Raw genomic sequence first — 21,917 nt, 5'->3', positions numbered from 1 at the left:
CAGTGCATGAATGTACCATTTATTAGCAACAGAAATTGTTTAATGCATTTCTGAATTTTTTAAATGTCTCAAAAGATACAAGAACAAATTTTGTAAGCCTTGATTTTCTTATGGTTAAGCTTCTCAAAACACTTTCAGTGAAAGTAGACTATCTGATGAGCAGAGATAAATCATTCTGACAGGATTTTTACTCACCTTTGTTGCTTGTTCCATTGTACAGGTATAATACATATACTATACACCCCAGGTATATTACTGCTAAGCTATTGAGTACTTGCACCATAATTATATGAGGCAAATAATTCTTATAACACATAGATTTCCCACGTAAATGTCATTGTTAACCAGGCAACAAGCAGGTAAATTAGTATGATTAATATTTACACTGTATATTATAACAAACACAGATGACTGCTTTCATAAATGCATTGAAATTATAGTGAGACATGAGAAAGTCTTCAAATTTTAATATGTAAATGATTATATATACTATGCTCTAAAAAGTATTGTTTTGTTTTGAATTCTTCTAAAGATTATTAGCTATTCAAATATATCGTTAAAATTTTTGTACCAGGAAGGCCAATCATATTTAATATGATGCAAGTTTAGAGATAAATCTACATATTTTTTCTTTCTTTACACTCCATTTTTTGCTTCCCTAAATTCCTCGGGAAAAAAAAAAGCAGTAAAAAAAAAGGGAGTAAAAAGGAAAACATATTTTAAAGTATGTCATCTGCACACTTATGTTTTCATGTGTACCTATATTTCCTGCTATATTAAGTGTCTCAAGAGCAGAGACTATATTTTTATAATGCCAGCTATTTGGCTCCAGTTTGAATGGATCCAATATAGGTTCATCCAAGATAACAGGAAAAATAATGACATAAGTAAAAGTCTCTGTGGTTACTTCTCATTAGTGGGCACTCTAAATGGTTATAGTACACATAGATATATTATTATGCAGAAACTTGGTAGCTTTGACATCTAAGTTATGGCCCTCACCTAATGTGAAATAAATGTTTTCATCACCACACGAGGAAGGAGTAACAATTTGTTTCTTGATGGTTCTATTGTGAGTACTTTAGAATAGGACATAGGTTTAATAGTTTCCTCGATAAGATTCTTCTCTATTCTCTTATACAATTGAGGACAGGTGGAATACTTTCAAAATCTGGAGAATACCCAATGTGCATATGCCATCTTGATTAAACATGTGGAATACAGGCTTGGAGAAAAGCCAACTGGAAACCTAAACACTCGAGCTGAGAGATGTTAATATATAAAGATCAGCATTGTACTTTGAAGTTTTTCTGGACTTCATTTGGCCTAATTAAGACAAGATTTAATAATCAAACCACTGTACAAACATGTACCTAAAGTATAGGTTTGTTTCTAATTTTAGGAAGAATTCTTAACAGATTCCAAGGAATCAGCTCCACATGAAAGAAGGTCTCTGATAAGATTTGCCTTTCTTGTTATTAAAATGCAAATGCCTGCGTTTCATCTTAGTTTCTTCCAGGTGACTGAGCTTAGCATCATCTGTCAAAATGTAAGTGTGATACTAAAATATAAAGATTCTGATACTCGCATACCATTTGAGTCTGAAACAGTGGCAACTCTAGGTTTCTAGGTTATAAAAAATGTATTCCAAAATATTCTCTAAGGTATTCATAGGACTCTAACTAACCTAATTCCAGATCACAATGTTATGAGGCAAAAGATAGGGATTCCTAATCTTTCCTTCCACATCAGTTTTTCTCCCTCGATACTAGATGATTTTTCAAGAATACCTGGCAGGTTCGAGCTGTGCTGAGAGACTACAAAACAAACCTAACTGGACCATAACATAGCAAACATATGCTGTCACATTCAAGTCAACAAGTATTATGTGATTATACAAGAAGGAAGTTGGTTCTCCTATGATGAGACTTATTTGATACAAAGTGATTTGATAAATTTAGAGAAATGCTGTAGCAATAAGATAGGCATTAATCTGATGATAAATAGAGTCTGGAGTATAGTGAAATATAGTCTGCGGTATAGAGAAATGTGGCAGGACAGGCAGCTGCCACTGCCAGCCATCCCCTCACCCACCTCGAATGGCACACACATCCACCTCATCTCTGAAAGCATCAAAGGGCTGAACTAGAAGAACTTCTGTTCAATAGTGTGATCTTCAGCCTATGCTTCCTTCGTGGCTCAGCCTCATGTGGTGGAGGCCAAAGAGAAAAGAAAAACTCCAGCCCTACCTGCAATAAGGTGAGCATATGATAAAGACCCCCTTCTCCTACTACTATTCAAATGACGATTAGACCTTTGCCCATGAGGTTTTGCTTTGTTCATATCACAATACCATGAAACATTTTAATACTAAACCAATTTTTAGCTATCTATCAGTAAACAGAACATCATTTCTCAATATATTGCCTCTATAAGATACTCGTAGGTGGTAGAGTAACAAAAGAGTAACATAGAATCTTGATACTCTGGAACTTAACATTTTCCAGGAATGAGAAGAGTCTGCTTTGTAAGCCTACCATAGCAGAGAAGAGAAGCAAAACCGTACAGACCAGTTTTGCTTACAAATTCATTGAAAATGCTTGACCAGCCTGTCAAGCATTGATATTGGTCTATTGTAACCAATGTTTCTTTCTGGTTGCCTCGGCAGGAGCGCTTCTCAGGATGTGGTGTGATACAGACATTCCTGTCCATTTCAGCCACAATAAGGCTGCCAAAAAAAAAAAAAAAAAAAAGAAACTCCCACAAGTTTCTGAGAAACTGTGTTAAACACTGGAATGAAGTGGAGCTTACTAAATTATAATATATAACATGGGTACATCCAGGTTGCTGAAAAATGCCTTGTCGGCTAATTTTGTCATATCTGCCAGCACCTGTGCAAACTTTTTGAGATGTCAATCCACCACATTCAACCCCACCTTGAGCCTTTTCTGCAATACTGAGAAATGAGGCTCTGCACACATGTGACTGTATGTGCTTATGTATTAAAATAGGGGCTCAGTCATAAAAAGACCTTGCTGATCTAGAATATCAATTTTTCTACAAACATCCCACGAAAGTGCTGATGGTGAAAATCCTAATATTGTGGTGGTGTCCTGGAGCCCTGACAGCAGGGCTAGGATGGCAAACTCCTTTTGACTGTGATCTATACAAACGTTCTCTTGAATGTTCGATTCAGTCAAGAGAAGCCCTATTTCCACACCGGCGGTTATGCCGTTTCAACTTGGGTGGGGGCTTACTTTGTTCATGTGGATCTGCTGCTGGTATTGCTTCTGCTTCTCCAAGAATTGCTGGTGTTGCTGCTGAATGACCAGCTGAGCCAACGTGCTCTGAGGCAAAGGTGCAGACTGGGTTCGATTCAGGGGTCTGTGACGAGGTAATTTGTGAGTACCTCTAAGGCCAGGTGAAATTCTCTCTTTTGTTGCCAAGGGAGACTGAGGATGTAAAGGAACTCCACCTGAAATAAATACAAACACACACACACACACACACACGCACAATTTTGTTTAATAAGAAGCTACATAAAACAGATATACCGGATAAATTTTATGAAAAGTAGTCATTCTACCAGGCAAACATCAGAAGAAGGATAGGTTGGATGGAGTAAAGGTAGAATGCCAAAGCATTGGATAGGCATGCATCTGACCAATGACTCACCAGTAGTCGACCCTAGTATGTATGAAGGTTAAACAGGTCAGTTTTTTTTTCAAAGATCTAGAGGAATAAATAACGATAATAGCCTTTCTCCTAGCACTAGGTATCTGAGAGAGCCATGTATGATACGGTAAATCTTTACTAGAGTCTTGAGTTAGAAAGACATTACAGTAGATCACTGATAAAATAAAAGCCCCCAAGTGATTCACACATAGTGTCTTTATTAATTACCAGCCACGAGAAGCTTCTGTTGTCGCATTTGTTCTTTCAGTAATAAATGCTGCAGGAGAGCTTGGTGGCTGCTGTTGGGCTTTCCCTCTGAAGTGACATGGGGATGGCTGGAAGATGCTGGGATGCTGGCCCCATACTGCCCAGGCAGAGGAACGCCTTGCCTGAGGGTCTGGGGTTCACACTTCTGTTTTTCTTTGAGTGAATTCGAAGCCTGTGTCAAGAAATAATAAAGCTGTTAATCCTCTTTCATGCATGTGGATCATTAGGTCTGTATATCATTAGGTTAGTTTTTTATTCTACAGTTTAACCCCCTTCCTGCCCTCCCCCCCAAAAAAAACCATCTTACCAATAACTGAGTAGAGGAAATGAATAAAGGTATGTCTTTTAAACAAACTGAATTAACGGAGAAGATAAAAAAAATAGAGTTGAAGCACTGGAGACAGTTTAGTATTGGGTATCATTGTATTGAACTTAATAAAAAGATTTTTAACATTCCAAATGATGTTAATCTCAGGCTTAATAACTGGGAACTTTGCTTCTGAAATATTTTAATATGCTGCTTAAGTTAAAGCTATATTGAAAAAGTAAAATTTATTCAAACTGCTAAACTAATGACTATATCATAGTGATTAAGAAGCTGGAGATAAAATGGCCTGTAATTTTGGAGTCTCACACAGAAGAAATGTTCACTTTTCTCTACTTGTCCTCGAATAAGTTCACGGCACTGTAAATTTCCAATATTTAATTTTCAAAACAATTCTTCAGATAACTCAATGTGAGGTTATATAAAATATGCAGGAATTTGATTTAAACATGTATTTTATATTAATTCATAACAGATCCCCAAATCTTGAAATATTGAAAATTACACTCCAGACACTTTTGTTTAATAAAATAAACTACAAGTGAAATTACATCAAATAAAAACGCTATTAAGAACTTGAAATATATGATAACACAGTAATAAGGTAATAATAATTATATCATCAATAGTAATAATGAATTATCCCATTCAAAGAATTTAATGAATGGTGGTCATTTTAGTATTACAAAAGCAGAAGTCTAATACCTCGAAATTATGTGGCATGTTTCTTTTCAAAACTCATGCTTCATCTTTCAAAATTGCTGGGCACGAGGGAAGCAAAGCAATTTCCAGTGATGAAGAAATTAAAGGACAAAGAGGTAAATGGTTTGTCTTAGTCACACAGCAAGTCAATGCAATGTTTAATCTAAAAATGATTTCTTCTCCTGGCTTCTTTTCCTTAGCATTTCCCACTACTCAGTGGGGAAATGGAATATTAGACATCCCTTTGCCAAAGCAATGCTAAACTTGAAAAATTAATTGTGATGGCATCATCCACACCAAAATGGAAGCAAAGAAAAATGAAACTTCAGTCCAAACCGCATTGGTTTACTCATCCAACGGTACCAAATTGTATTTACCATAGAAACATTAAATGGTCTGGCTTTGGTACTTGGTCCTTTGAGAAAAAAATTCTCCCTGACCACATTAAAAGTGGTGTGTGTTTGTGTTAGCTGGCAGGAGTGATTTAGAGCATGCAAAAAGGAGTGGATATAAAATGCCTATTCATGTGTCATAACAAGTTTTTGTGTTAGGATTTGCTTATCATCAGAACAGAAAGGAAAAATAGGAACAGAATAAAAATAATTTTAATAAGTTAAGATTTGAAAATATCATCCACAAATTTTTATCTTTAGTTTCACCCCTAATTCCTTTTTTTTTTTTTTGTGAAAATCAATTGTTTACAAATGCTTCATGTGGACTTTCAAGGCATTCTTGAATTTGGTATTTTTAAGCTTTACTTGTTTAATCCCCAGACATAAAACAACATTCGAATTTTGCTTTCTCCTCACCAGTATAAAATTATAGTATCACATAAGATAACATTCTACTCTATTAGAAACATCAAATATATAAGATGTCACTTAGATTGATTTTATAATATGTATTGAACACAATTATAAAATTTATCATTTAAAATTTTCACTATTATGTGTGCTTGTACATAAATTAGCATACCATTTACAGGTCTTATATTCTGAAAATAAATTAGTCACAATATGGTCAACTGTTTATAATTTTCTATTGTGGGCATATTGTAAAAGATATGAATTTGACAAGTGGAAGACTTGCTGCTAAAGACTGATAAAACTGGTGCCCAGGGTTAGGACAAATTTCCCTTTAAACCTAATGTATCATATGACCTTTACATAAGTACAATTTAATTTACTAACGACTCACAGAGATGTTATTCTGGGTAAAGCTTACAAATCTTTTACAATGACTAAAATTTATATTATTTTAGGGAACATGTATAAAATAATTATTGCTATCTTCTGCTAGCAGGACAATTACCTCCAAAATATCCTATTTCAGTTGTCAGGACTTTTAAAGTAATTGATTCACTTTGAATCTCCTGGGAAGAGTTTAATATTGTTCTTAGAGAGATTTTCCAGATACGTATTCTTCAGTAACCACAGAGTCAGTAACTTAAATTCCCAGAATAAAGTCATTCACAAAATAAATTCTATAAACATATGCTGCTGTGCTTTAGATAGAAGCTACACCTCTCAGCACCGGCCTGGGTTGAGTTCCATGTCTGCTACTTACTGGCTCGGTGATCCTGGACTTTTAAACATTCCTTACTCTCTGCTTCTTTTTTAAAAATGTGGCTTATAATCTCTGTTTCATGGGATGCTTGTGTGGAGCTAATAAAATATCTGGAAAGTGCTTTCTTTTTAACATGCTATGAATCATTACTTAAATGTTCTTTTCATATATTATTATGTGAACTAGTGTAACTCTTTAATTTGAAATTAATATCTTTGAGCAACTCAGTAAACAGTGAAGGAGAGTGTACTCTCCCAAGTTTTCCTGAAGTCTAAATATACAAGAAACGAAAAAGAGTTCCCCTGTAAAAATATCGCTTGGACTATTTAGGCTGCTGCTGTGTAAATACTTACATTGAGCTGGGTTGGCACTGCTGGAAGTCCCAAAGTAATATTGGGTAAAGAGGGAGAGGTATAAAGACTTAGCAGGTTCATGGAATCTTCGTGAATTAGAATGCGCTGCTGTGAAACCATCTGCTGTAACAAAAAGAAAAAAGAAAAAAATGAAAGGGGAGTCTCAAAATATTATAATATCACAAATTTTGCTGTGAAATGTTCACATTTCAGACAACAGGTTTTATATTATCATAATCAGTCAAAATATTTTTAACTATTTTAATCATTTATTTTATGATTTCTGTATCCCGAAGTTATATGTAAAAACTGTATCAAAATTTTCTTCATCAGACATAATTATAAAATCTGAAAACAGGGCTTCCATATTATTCATTTTGCAAAATTCATTTTTAAAAATTCTAGCATTATGGACCAAAATCAGTGTGCCTGTCATCAACTGGTAAAGTATAATTAAATGGAGTAATTCTTATGAGTATATATACTCTTTGGCATTAGTGAGTGATAAAATATGTATATAATGTTATTGTGATCATTATCTTCGTATGGATTAAACATCATTTTACTGATGGGAAACTCACACAAGGAAATTTTAGATTAAACATCACTGTATAGGATTTGTATAATAAATCATATCTTTTTAATATAAAATTTATGAACAGATAACTGTTTTTTTAAGAACATTCATATTCAGAAACAAAAGTAAATGTTAAAGTGTTATAAGTTTCCTGTGCCACAATAGCTTTCATTTACACTGAAATACTGTGAACATTTTGGCAACACAGTCCTTTTTACAACAAATACTTTTTTTAAAATCCAATTCTGAGTCATGTTTTCCCACATGTGGCCTAATATGGTTGCTTGAATTACATTTTCTGTTTAATTCTTGCTTCCCTCCCAGAACTCTTATACAATAAGAGTTACAAAGGTCTTATTAGACTAAGGAACTCTGGCCTGATATGGTTCCCAAGGGAACAACATCCCTGAAAAAGAATACTCCATGTAACAGTATGACATAGTGACTGCTTTCTTCCCAAACAAAAAGCATATGGGACTCCAATAATAGACCACCTCCAAGAGGGATATTGCACACACGGGCTTTGACTAAAGTAAATATAATAACTTGTCAAGCATGTTTGGGGGAGCTGTAGATTTTCCCTGGACAAACCTGGGATATCAATTAACTGGAGAAAATATCATGGGCTAATACAATGCAACCTCAGAGTGTCACTGAAGAGTGATGTGCCACCAAAACACAGGATGTTATCCCAAAACATCACCTCAGTCATACGTTTGTTTGGAGATGGGTTGTAGCCTTAACATAATAAAAGCAGAAGGTTAAACGTGGATTTCTCTCATTGCAACTTGGAATTCCAAAAGCTAACTCGGATTTTGTTGTTTTTTTTTTTTCTAAAGAGCAAGTCAGATATTTGTACATGAAAATAAAAAAAAAATACAGAAACTTTTAATATTATGTTGACTTTATATGCAACCCTTTACAAAGATGTCAAAACGCCATAGCATGAAGATTGTTGGAAAAGATTTTATCAGTGCAATGAATGAGATTGCAATTTTATTTTAGGGGCTATCGGCAACAGTTGCATACTTGCTCTAATTAAGAAGGTAAGCTACTATTCTGTTCACACTGATATACTTTTAACATAAATTTTAAGTACAGAATACCAGAACAAGAACAAAAAGAATGTACAAGGAAATAAATTTTTTTAACTAGCTTATTGGCAGCAACTGGTAACATAACAGATATTTCATTTGCTTATCTGTATTCACAGAAGAGGAAAAAATGTGGGAAAATATGCACTTTAAATGATGTATAACATTCATTTAAGGTTGTATCTGCTTCTCAGAGCACCGTGGGAATGATAGCAAAAGATGTCACAGACTTTACTCAAGAGGTTATCTTTGTTTCCCAGAGAGAGCTTCTGTGATACTCTCCCACCTTCTCACAGGAAGTAAACCTCTACTAAAATGAGAAAAAGGTTTCTTCTCAGAGGTGATATTGGCAGCAGCACACTGGGTGCTCACACAGGCTTTGACTAAAGTGAAGGAATTTGGGAATACTGTCATTATGGGATTTCAGACCCCTGTAGTTTCATATCAAAACTAAGTGGCTCCATTCCCTATGACAGAGTATTGATTTTCTGCACCTACCATGTGCCAAGCCCTGTGCTAGGGATTTTTTGGATGGTAACCTATTCCTCATAGGCACCTTCCAGCTATCATTATGCTCATGTCACGGATGAAGAAACTGAGTCATTTCCCCAATTCTGGTTCCTAGCGGGATCAGCAATAAAACTTTTAAACTGATCAAGGCTTTACGATCTGTTGTCAGGCCCTCCTGCAGAAGCTACACACCACTCTGCAGCCATTATTGAAGGATAAGGGAACCTTTAAAAAAGTAGTTTGGAGAAGGGGGAAGCTTTAGAGAAGTAGGTCCTGAGGTTTATAGAAAAGTATCAAAGTATATACCACTGGGAGCTAGCTGACCTGGTCATGAGAAGGAAGTAGAGGTTGTGGTGATACTGTAGATGTGAGGATCTTAAGTCGTGAAGTCAAACTCTAAGGAAGCAAGGAAAGTCCTGAGTCCACCTAGTTCACTAGGTATAGTGAGTTCTTCCCACAGAGACTAACTGGTACAGTATCATATCATAGAACTTGAGGGATTAGGGTGTTGCTTAGTTTATTTCTTTTGATTACAGATAAGCTGGCACAGCCTTCCAATGCCTAGACTCACAAATGACTTAAAAAGACCTGAAAAAACTATTTCTCTCAAATTATCTTCTTTGACTATAACATTCCTCAATTTGGCTTTTTGATGGGAGCAGTCTATCAGTTCCAGGTTAAAGTTTCTTAATAAGAATCTGGAGCTGTATTCTACACTGCTTAAAAGACTGCTGACAGAGTTGAAAGCCAAAGAAACAGGTGGCGAGAGGTAGCATTTTGCTCAGACAATGAAGAGTCCTGACTAGTATTCTTGCAAGGCTGGCAGGTGACCCCACCTTAGCATTGTGGTGAACTCACGTGTAATTTCACACAAAACTGGGATTTTTCCAGGAAGCAGTTTTGAAACTGATCCAGCCCTAAACTTAGTGCTGTGCTGAGATGCCAACGTTTCACATCTTAAAACATGGGGAAGATGGTTTTAATTTAAAAAATTTTCAGAACCAGAAACTGTTGCTGTTCATTAGATCAAATGGAAATATTAAATGTATAAATGGATATCACTTGACATTCACAGAACAATGAATGAATAACAATTAAGTTAGATTAACAGTGTTAGGTGTACAAAGATGTCCTATACCACCCAAGTTTGCATGTTATTCAGGTGCACAGAAAAGTAGAGAACTAATTGTAATGATGTATAATCATTGCTATAATTATAGTAGTGTTAAAACACTTCAATGGCGCAGAGCAGGGTGTCAATTTTAAACCAGGCTTTGATGGGTAATTACCATTTCACCAAAAAGAGCATGATGTTGGGAAGAGGAATATGACTGAGCCAGGTGTTGGGGCAGGAGCAGCCTACTCATATTTTAGTAATGACTTTCACATTATAATTACTTTTTTCACCATCCTAGCAATTGGAAGCCTATCTTATGGATAACATCTGCAATTTAATGAATAAAATACACATAAACTGAAAAATTATATGTCTTTCAATAGAGCTATTTATTTTGCTATTGAAATAAAAAAGTTATTAGTTTCAATCAAAATATTCAGAATGCTGTACACAATGGACACCGACAAAAATTAGAAAAATGGCAATGGCAAATGTTACAGGGATTTAGAATGGTAAAAACCATCACAAATTGCTGGTAGAACTGTAGACTGGTATAACTATTCTGGTGAACGACTCAGCACTATAAACAAAATAATTACACTACATACTGTGAGGGTTCAAAATGAATCACTACAAGCTATGCCTCTGTAGTAAACAGATTGTTTTGAGCTAAAGGCAAGTTTAGCCTAAGGCTCAAGAGACGCTTCTGCCCCTCCCTTAAGTACCTAGAAGAACTTGAATTAGGGGTCTTGCCCATAATAAATTATCTGAGATAACATCTTTTGACAGACCTATAGAGCAGACAAACTTCTATTTAGTAAGTATCTGCTCTTGTGATCATCCTGCAATGACCCTTTGATGTCCCAAGGTGCATTACCTCATCCCTAGCTCAGGATACCTTACATACCCATGGTCCCTTTTTATCTCTGAACCTCCTTGCATGTGGGGTTTCTGACTTTTATGTATATGGGTTCCCATACATACGTATGTATTAAATTTGTTTATTTTCTCTTGCTAATCAGTCTCAGGTCTATTTGATTATTAGACCAGCGAGAAGAACCTTGAGGGTAGAAGAAAGTTTGTTCCTCCCCACAACACCATGACTCACCAATTCTTCTGCAGGGAACTATACCTTCAAGAAATTCTCTGACTAAGTTTGTAGGGTGATGTCTTTCTGTATATATTGAAAAATTGAGGCAACCGAGTCACCCACTAGAAAATGGATAGGTAAAATGGAACAGTTCTCACCATAGATTGTTATGGTGATTAAAAGCAAACTGTTTGTTATATGCATCGTAATGACATGATAGCATCTAAAAGCACATACTTAGTGATAAAAATAAGAAATGGAATAAGTTTTAAAACACCATGCCATTTATACCCACTAAAATTCATGAGTACAAAGTAAAAAATGCATAACCCAAGATTATTTTACTATAAAATGGTTTGGAGGCAAAAAATTTATTTGACAAGGCTTCTTTTTCATTTAAAAGGCACTGATGTTTTGTTAAAGGTCTTGCTTTACTATATTGACTCATGTTATTCCTAGTAAATGATTCTTTTGTCATAGCAACCTCCTTTCCCCCAGGGTGGGGAAAGCGTTTTATTTGCTGCCATCTAAAACCATAACCATACACCCCCTCAGAAAGGAGCATAACATTTATAACAAATGTCACAACAACTATTATGAAACAATAGGCAGATGAGTCATGTGAGACTGGGGTAAAACAGTGACATTTCAGATGATTTAAGAGGACCTAACCTTATTATTAGAATCCTTTTTAAAAATTGTTTGTATCTGCTGGAAAAATTATTTAAAAAAAAGCACACCAGAGCCAGCCACTAATTTTCAACTCGAAATAAACCAGCTGCTTGGCTACTGTTAAAATAGCTATCAAATAAATCTACTGAATCTAAAATAATGGTGGTGATATTCATGGAAACATATTCGAACCCACAAAGCCCACAGTATCAACAATAAAGTAACTAGATAGGTGAAGACATCTCTGACTGGAGTTGGAAATAGATACTCCTGAGGTTTCAGCTCCCCAACCAAGTTTACAAAGGAGGAAAGCAAGTAGCTCCAACAATCTGAGTTCGAGACTGAACATATAGGTAAGAAATAGAAGAAATGGAACAGAAGTGGTCAGAGCAGATGGAGACTCACTCTCACATAAGATTTGCTGGCTCGAAGACAAAAACGCTAATGAGTTTTCCTTATTAGGGAGTCAGTATTGACAACAACAACAAAAAATGAACTTGCTTGCACTTGCAATTTACCGTCTGCCTTACAAACACGCTTCCTCACGACAGGCTGTCCGGGTCAGCATTACCACCTTTCTCTAGATAAGCAATCTGAGGTTCAGGACAAGTTTAACGACTTAACCAATGAACAAAGTAGTTGGTTTTGGAGCCAGTTCCCTGTGGAGGCTTCTGAATGGAGGACCCACACATATGAATTCACTGTGCTATTTCCTTAACCTGTACTTATAAGAAAATTTTCCTCCTACTAATGCCTTAATCTCTATCTAAATTATGCAGGACTTGTGAATTACAAGATAGGAAATTTTCTTTTCACCTAAGCCTCAAGATCAGCCTGAGAGTCAGCCTTAGTTTCCTATTTCCTCTGTAGCAGAAGGGTATAGAATCCCATTCATTTACAAGGGCTCTGAAAGAATTAGGTGATGTGCTTTTCTACTTGTAAGTCACAGAATAAAGAATTCATTCAAACATATACTGTCATACTGTTTTAAAATGAAAACTCATCTGTGTTAGTTAAGCAAAGATGGTAGAATTAACCCATTTTACAAATGGTGAAGTATGCTACTAATTTGGTTTTTGAAAGTGTAGTTAATGATGTAAAATTTTCATACCCCCAAAGTATTTACTGATATCAAATCAGACACTATTATTAATCTTTAGAAGATATCTATAAAAATCATACTCAATTCAAAATGATTGTTAATCAAGAATTGACTAAAAATATTTTTTTCCCTCTTTTCTTTAGTTTAAGTGGAAGCATTTAACGTTACAAAACTAGGATATGAATTTGCTGGCAGTTTTAGTCTGACTTCTGCTGTCTCCTCCTCTCTCCAGTATGAATTAAACTGCAGACCTCTGTAAATGCAATGCAGCAGAAAACCACATGTTAGCCATCAGGGCTGAATTTTTTGTTCTGGGCCATGGAGAGGCTACCCATCAGTGCATAAAGGTCTGCCCACCTGGCCTTTTGGATCATAGTTCAGGCACACAATTAATTCATTATGAGCTAAGTCACTGCTTGCTTTTGAACTAGTCTTTCCAGCTTTGGAGGTGAATGTCCTGTCATTGACCTGAAGAAATACCTCTACTCTTTCAAACTCCATTAAATCACATTTCCTTCTGTTTTTTCGTTTTTTCTTTTTTTTTTTAATGGTGGGGTGGAAGGAAAGATTTCTAGTGACAGAATATGTTCAACAATTAACTGAAAAGCTAGGGCATCCAAACATATATTTGTGACAGTAAAGCTTTTAGGGATATAAAACAGATTAAAACAATATAAGCAAATCCCTTTAATTGACATTCTTCACTATATATATTTTGAAATTTGAAAATATTTTCAGATAGAGTCTTTAAAGACACAATCTGAGGCACTGAATTTAATTTAACGGATCATAAAAACCTTAAAGTAAAGAGAAAATCTCACAGTTTCCATTTATTTCCAATATTGCGAATATATATTTCTTGGTTGTTCCTTTATGTTGTACTAAGTACTGTATGTGTATATACATATGTATTTATAATAAATGAAATACGTATCATCCTCTTTAGTAACAAACCATGTCACCTTCCCACTTCCTCTCTCCTGAGAGGTAACTCCGTGCTAAATTTTGTGTTCATTACTCCCTTGCCTTTTTAAAATCTACTTATACTACATTTTTTCCCTATCAAAATACTGTGCTGCTGTTTCTGAACCTACAAAATACTATCATGCTGTAAAATAGTCTTCTGTACCTTTTTGCATCAACAATGAATTTCTAAGAATCATACATCTTGTTGAATATAGTTTAGTGTGTTATTTCCATTTTCTAAGTGTATAAAATTCATTCAGAGCCAATTAGTGTTTCTGCTGTTACTGAGAGTCACACTCTTCAAACTGAGAAATGGAAATCTAAAGTTTTTAAGAAATATTTGTGATCAAGTTGTTCTTTTCCTGGAAATTGCCTACAGAGTCACATAAAACTATCAACATGGAGACATAATTGCACTAATAGAAATACAATACCTATAAACAATAGTCCAAGAATCCCACTTACATCTATGGCAACAAATATATGTGAAATATTTATTCCATCAGGTATTGTGTTTTAGAAAGCATAATGAGAAAGAGAAAAAGAGACAACAGTATAGAAGGAAAAAGAAACAGAGGAAGAATCTAGAGATAATGTAGAGCCCTGACTTGGTATTCTTCAAATAGCTGAAAGATGGTTATAAGGAAGACGGCATCTATCTATTCTGCTCATCTTTCTTGAAAAATTGAGGGAACTCTTTGAAATCTAGAATGAAGGTGTATTCCCCTATACAGAATTTATATTTGCTTTTCCCAGAACCCTAGGAGAACTACAAATATGGGGCACTTTAAACCAAATAAAGGTTTGAGGTTACATAAATTTGGACTACAACTCCATGCAAGGACTAGCTTCTGGTTACAACTTCTCAGAGAGATTCTGCCTTGCTTTGGTCAGCACCAAGACACCTCTGCGGGTGTGGGGGAGCGAAATGTCAATGTACCATAGATATGGGCCCTTGGGATCCCAGCATAAGATTTGGAGAGTCTCCTATTAAATTATCCTTTTTGGTCAGTACTCTCCTTTGCCTTCTATCTCCTGAGATCCGTGAGGCTCTGAAAACCAAAACTAAAAACTCAAGTAACTAAAAGTTGGCAGAGCAAAAGTGACTTCATTGCCTTCAGTCCTTTGCTTATCAAGGATAACCTCCGGTTTCTGCTTTCGATTATATTTTGGCCTGATAATTTTATGATTTATAAATAATTTATTATTAATGTGTGTGCATATGTGTATGTGAGTGTGTGTGTGTATGAAATTATAGAGACATTGATTGTGGCATAAGGTACAGGAAACATTTCTATCAGTCAAGCTCCCTGTCTCAAATCAACTGAGTTTCCTCAGGAGATAGTGAAGTGAGTTCCTTGTTAAGCAGAAGTGTTCTAGAAGAAGTTTGATTACATATTACATATAGGAAAATTACATATCAGGAAAGCTATACAAGTGACAGCTATACAAATTACATATCAGGAAAGCTATACAAGTGATCCAAGAATCAGAAATTTGATCAGTCTCTTTCACTCCCAAAGTATCATGACTCTTTAAAATACAAGGGGAAAAGCATGTCACCATTACAAATGAGAAGTTATTGCACAAGCTTTCCCTGAATGATTGGAAGGCATTACAATGACAGAAAAATAAAACTGAAAATTTCAGTCAATTGATGGTGACTTCAAAACAGCTGATTCCATAGGAGAGGCTATTTCCAGTCTGTTGCCTTTGCTTACCCTAATACGGAAACTAGATAGACAAATTCTTGCTGACTCTTAATTTACTTTCCTCTATTCTTATATCACTGGTTTCAATAAATCATGTATTCAAAAACAAATGTTATTAAGTTGACTGCATACAATCAGAAAAAAATTATCATGTGTTACTTTAGACCAATTTCCTTTTATATTTCATTCTTTAAGGACAAAGTCCATATCTTATTCATCTTCATATCCCCATTGCCAGGCAAAATAACTGGCACATAGTAAGTCCTCAATAAATGTTTGCTTAGTGGAGCACTATGTTCCTCAACTATAATACTCCAATTATTATTATTTTTTCATGATACTTAAGGTCAAATGGACAAAACCTACCTTGCTCCATTGTTCTTCTGTAAGGTTTGCATGAGATTGTTTTTACTTACTGATGGGTCTACTCCCATTGGATTAGTCAAGAACCAAGCAGAAAGACTACTGAGTTGCATGACTTCTGGTCAGTGTGTACTCAGCATCACTAAAAGTGGGTTTTTTTTTTTGTATTATATTTCAATATTTTCAAATCCAATTATCATCCAAACTTGTAAATAAGATCAAGTTTACTCAATTCCACTCATTATCAACCTACAAGAAAAATAACTAAGAACAGGTGGCTTTAAACTTCAAATTCAGAAATATCACTTTGTGTTAGAAAATTAATTGAGGAGGATCTGATTTTTTAAAAGAACTAAAATAATTAGTCTTACCTCAGCATGAGGAGTAGGTGGCAAAACCGAAGTCTCATTTTCAGTAACATTTCCAGTAGGCCCATTGTTTGGTGAACTGGGACCAGACCCTGGAGAACTGCTACTGACTGAGGATTCTGAAAAATATTGTGAAGTACAAATATATTCATGAAAAACATCCAAAGGTGAACTTTATTACAATCTAAATAATATACAGCATTGAACACTGTTTTTACCTCCTAACTGAACAACAAATGCCATTTCACTAAATAAAAAGAAATGTGAAAATTTTAGAAACATTTCACCTAAGTTTGTGGCCTTATCCCTTTTTTCTTTCCCTTCATTCGATATTGTGACATCAGCTATCATCTTTAGGCAGAATATGCTCATGAAAGTTATATTTCTGCCCTATACCTCTCATAAATGCCAGCCTGAATCTCTTTGGAATTCTGGACATTTTCAATTTCCTTTTACATGTGTATCAAATTCACTGTTTGCCAGTATTAAAAGTGCCCTGCTTATCTCTATTTGTCACTATCCTTAGAGTCATTCTCACTTCCTTCTTTACCCAAAATCGAATTAGGTACTAGGTCATTTCATTTTGTTCTTTACATTATCTCACATTTACTTCTGACTACAATTATTTCAGTTTAAGCCCTCAACCTCAGTATTCTTTCGTAGACTATAGCAAAAGTCTCCTAATATTTCTGAGTTGCTACAGTACTCTCTCAAAACTACGCTTTAAACTGTTGCCAAGAAGATGGATCATAGTGAGACAAGTTTCACCACGTTCCTGTTGACCAATAAAGATCTGATGCTGTAAAACAGTTTTAAAGTTTATTTGGAATCTAAAAAAATTCAAATCTGGGCGATACGGATTCCAGAGAAGACCTAAACTGTGCTCTGGAGAAAACAAAGATGGCCAGAGCTTATAAAGGCAAAAACCACAAGCTGAAATAAAAGAAACTTTTCCCATTGGCTTCTTAACATGGTGTGATGGTTGGTTCAGAAGGATTTGGACAGGTCCAGGAGATGAAACTCTGAGATAAGGGGCAAGTCCAGGATGTATTTCTAGGGTGACACGAAAGTCCAAGAGTCCAAACCTCATCTGAGTGCAGGTGGGTGTAAGTCTGACTGCCCTAATGAACTCCAAACTCCATTTTAGGGCTCCCTAATATTAGTACTCCATTTTAAAGATTTTGGTTCCATTCTTCTGCTTCAACATGGAGCCTAACACGATTTCCAACTATTTATTGCCCTTTCTGTGTTTTGCACAGATTTAAATCACCTATTCTCCATAAGTGCCATTTCCCCATTTTATGCTTTTTTATCCACCTCTTCCTTTTCCATTTTCCACCTCTTCCATTTCAGGTCCCGTCCCACTTCTAAGCTCAAAGCCTGGCTCATGTATCATCTGTTCTCCAGTGAATGGGAACTCCCAATCTGCAGGCAATAGTTCCCTCCCCTAGAACACCTATAAGTTTCAACTTTCTACTATAAATATTTCCCTACTCAGAAGTGCCATGCCAATGGCAAGAACATGGGATTGGTGTCAGAATTTTGATCCTGCCACCCACTAGCTGTGGGATTTCATCAAGTCATTGGTATCATAAAATTCTTAAAAGCATCTTCTCACTATTTTTCTGTCTATAGATCCTGCGTGTATTTTGATTAATCCGCTTTTATCTTTGCCTCTTTCTTGGTTACTTTTCTTTTAATGATGAGAATACACATTTAAAAAAATTCTTCTAGGGCCTTCCATTCCCCCTAGACTCCTAATTCTTGTCTTTTTTCTTTGACTAAGTACTGATTTCTCATTAATGTTTCATTTCCATCTTAAAAAAATAATAATGAAAAAATGCTTATCTTAAACATTCTGTCTTGTCGATTTAAAAACATATTATTTTCATTATTTTATGTGATATTCAGACAGAAATATTTCCCTATGTAGAAATCTCTGTGATAAGCACTAGAATTCAAGTCAATAAATACTGTAACAGGTTTCTTCAACATAACACTGGAAAAAGTCTGGAAAGGAAGGTAGCAGCTGATTTTCTGAGAACACTGAGAAAATCTCAGAAAAGAAATGATATTGCAACTGGGGCTTGAATAAGAGTGGTTTATGACATGGCAATGGAGAAGCGGGGAGTGGAAGAGAACACACTGAAGGCACAGGGATGCCCCAAGGCTTAGAATTTTAAAATAACATGGTAGGGAGAGGGGCAGAAACCTTTCAAATTTGAAAAAGAGGAAGATGGCCAGTGGTTCCCATGACAACTATTGGTAGGAGAGAGGTGGCATGGGTTTGACAAAAGCAGACATTAAACCTCTGAAATGGGGAAGAGAGATATAGAGGTGAGAGAAGAAAAGCAATAGTAATTTAACTGCTATGATCCTACGATGGTCTCTGACTAGATTCCAAAAATCATCAGTATTAAGATCCAAACAGAGCTCATTCAAATTACATGAAAGCTGGCAGAGAAAGGACGAAGGTAGGAGAAGAAAGCTGTATGTCTGGTAGTTTACATCCTCTAAAGACATTTAGAATAAGTGTATCTAACCATTTAAAAATATCTACCAAATCCCCACAAATCCCAGCTCACTGACTAGAAGTGTGCATCTATTAAATGCACAAGCCTCTCTTGGTATATATACATTATTTCCTCAGATGAAATGGGGAGTCATTATCTCACAAAATTAGGAAGAGGAAAACATGATATTTCAAAAGTAGAGAAATGAATAAAACTCCAGCAAATCATAACCTTTATAAATGAGAATTAATCATTACTCAGATATGTATTGAGCTAAATTCTACTGCAATTTGGTAAGAAAGAAAATATAACTGTGGAGAAAAAGTTATGATCAAAAAAGAGATTAATAATAAAACAAAAGAAAATTGGGATAAATAAATATGACCTTAGATAATGAGATTTTAAAGCAAAAAAAAAAAAAAAGGCAATGTATACGGTTTTCTATTTACTTCAAGTTTTTCTATTATGAGGGAGCCTCCTTGCTCCAATTAGAAAAATCAACTATATCTATTTATATTAGACAAATAATATGTATATTATCCTTTTCATTCATTAAAACAGATTCGTTCCCCAACTTTCCACCTCCACCAAGAATCTCTGTTATGAAACCTTACTTAAGATTTTTACTTACATACGAATATGTTTCTTGCAAAAAAAGTCTATAACTCTGAATTTAGAATTCAAGTAGTCTAAGTTAGTGATTATTTTTGGTATTGGAAAATAAATATAAACTCTAATAAAATAATTTTTGTTTACTGATTTAATATTTCTTATCCCTTAAGGAAACATTTCCCACTAATACTCTTCTTCAGATAAACATAATAATCTGCTAGGATTGAACAGGAGACTAAACATTTCCCCGCCACCCCCCTAAATAACCTGTCAGACTAATAAGCTGCATTAGTATTATATACTTCTCCACCTCTGCTTCCACAATCTTCTCCATATTGGCTCCCAAAACTAGATACTATCATTGCCAGAGGAGATATAGAAAACAGATCTAAGGATAAGATCTGATCTTGGAGAAATAATATATCACCTGACTAATTGGTATAAGCACAATTTTCCTTGAGAATAGAGAAAAATGGCTGCAGATTATCACTTTTTTTTTATTGATACAACCAAAGGAAATGATCAGCTACAATGCATAGTTCTAAGTAGGCATTCAATAAACAGTAGTCAGTATTATTGTTTTGGCTAGCCTTTTTAGTTCTCGGATCCCTAGGTCTTCTCTAATTTCAGACCAAGTACAATTGGGGCTAGGAGCTTTGTAAGACATCAGGTTGAATTTCCTAACCTGTTCACCCCACTACTAACCAAGCAGCTAAAAAAATATGAACTCTTCCATTTGAGACTAGTGAAAATGACAGATTCTTTCCCTTCATAAAAGGCAATATATCCCCCTCCTGCCATAAGTCCCAGCTCACTAGTAAACACATAAAGTCATTTATGAGTTCTGTAAATTTGTTGAAAAGTCAAGGTTTTGCTGTTCTATGTAGTTTAATTTTCCCAGATGTATTTTGTACATTTATGTCTGAGTATGGGGGAAGTGTTCTTCTTGGACCTCCCTCTGCTCATTTCTCATCAAATTTCATTAAAAGTTATATTTTCCTGGTTGGCATTCCCAAAATGGACTGCCCATTTCTGAAAATATTAAGGTGAGCTTTGGCATTCCTTAGTTATGCCTAGATTGACACAAAGTTCTGTTTTTCATTCATTTCCTGTTTAACACAGTTGGCGAATGCATGGCAAGGTTTACTGAACTACTTGTGAGTTTTCAATATAATTTCCTTTCAAGAAATATTTCTCCTCAAAATAACTTTTAATATGCAACAGGCATCTTTATTCTAAACTATTTTTTTCATTACTACTACCAGCATTTTTTAGTGTTATGTCTGCCCAGTCCTCAATTACCTGTCACCTCAAACATACGCTTCTTGAATGAAGTGACATTTCCATCCTTCCGCCTGAGTAAGGGGCTGCTTCTCCTCTCTGCCACTTTCTGTTTTAACCTGGACCGCACCTTCAAGTTGGGCTCAGAGGCTGGGGATTGAGACAAAGAAAATAGATAAAAATTAAAAATAGAGAGCCAATTGCTCTTGTGTATAAAAAACGGCTCACTCTTCTCTTGGTCCCTTCTTATCTCAAATTAAAACCCAAAGCGTGTAAATAAGGCATTAACTCTAAATTAAGTAAATGACAAATGTAGTAATTATTTTTATGAAATGTACAAAATGCTTTTCTACTTCTCTAAATGCAAAATGGAAAAGGAGTGAAAATATGTTTTATACTTATTTTATCTAGCAGAATTGAGATTGTTAATGGGAAGTTTAATCACTAAATATGTTTTGGTCAGAGTAAGATTTATTATACTTCATTTCAGTCCTTTTAATTCTCTCAAGGGTGAAACTCAATAACCACAAAAACAGTACCCTAATGTGTTTTTAGAGACTGTGGGCTGACTACTGGTAATAAGAGGAATCTCGGTAGCATATAGTTCACGTCTTAATTCTGACTTCTGGAATATTTGTCAGTAGTTTCTAACCTGAAAATCTGGGGAAATATACTCAGCATAATTACATCAAAAACAAATGGAATCACTATTAGTAAACTTTTCTATACAATGAATGTACGGTCAACTAGAAAAGAAGGTTGGCCAAGTCTTAGAATTGGAAGTTCCGAGTTAGGTTATATGTTCCAAAATAAAATGCACATTATTCATACATATGTTGTTTTTTTCTTTGGTTAAACTATTCTAAATAGTGATGCTCTTCAAAGAGACATTATTTATTAGGTTTTTAAGTAATTATATTTTAGAGGAATGGAAACATTGGGTTGAGTTTCTGTGTAGTAGAAGTCAATGACGATGATGATGATGGTGGCAGTGGTGTTGATGTTTATGGAAAGGATGTTTCCGAAAATAGCTAACATTTATATGGCGATTT

General features: G+C 35.1%; 1 protein-coding gene across 28 annotated transcripts in view; it reads right to left on the bottom strand.

The window, feature by feature from the left end:
• The window catches only part of HDAC9 (histone deacetylase 9), an 829,181-nt gene that overhangs the window by 328,718 nt on the left and 478,546 nt on the right, over positions 1-21,917 (bottom strand). For 19 of the 28 annotated variants that reach the window (XM_039862468.1, XM_039862469.1, XM_039862470.1 and 16 more), the window contains 5 exons: positions 20,887-21,015; positions 16,463-16,578; positions 6,889-7,011; positions 3,904-4,114; positions 3,258-3,475 (listed from right to left, as the gene is read on the bottom strand). In XM_039862468.1, coding sequence (XP_039718402.1) covers positions 3,258-3,475; positions 3,904-4,114; positions 6,889-7,011; positions 16,463-16,578; positions 20,887-21,015 — 797 coding nt within the window. The remainder of the gene's footprint in view (positions 1-3,257; positions 3,476-3,903; positions 4,115-6,888; positions 7,012-16,462; positions 16,579-20,886; positions 21,016-21,917) is intronic. The other 9 variants (XM_039862481.1, XM_039862479.1, XM_039862482.1 and 6 more) reach the window with 3 other exon arrangements.

Source organism: Pteropus medius, unplaced genomic scaffold, assembly GCF_902729225.1.
Source record: "Pteropus medius unplaced genomic scaffold, Ma_sr-lr_union100, whole genome shotgun sequence".
NCBI classification, from domain to species: domain Eukaryota; kingdom Metazoa; phylum Chordata; class Mammalia; order Chiroptera; family Pteropodidae; genus Pteropus; species Pteropus medius.
This window is presented reverse-complemented; position numbering and strand designations above follow the sequence as displayed.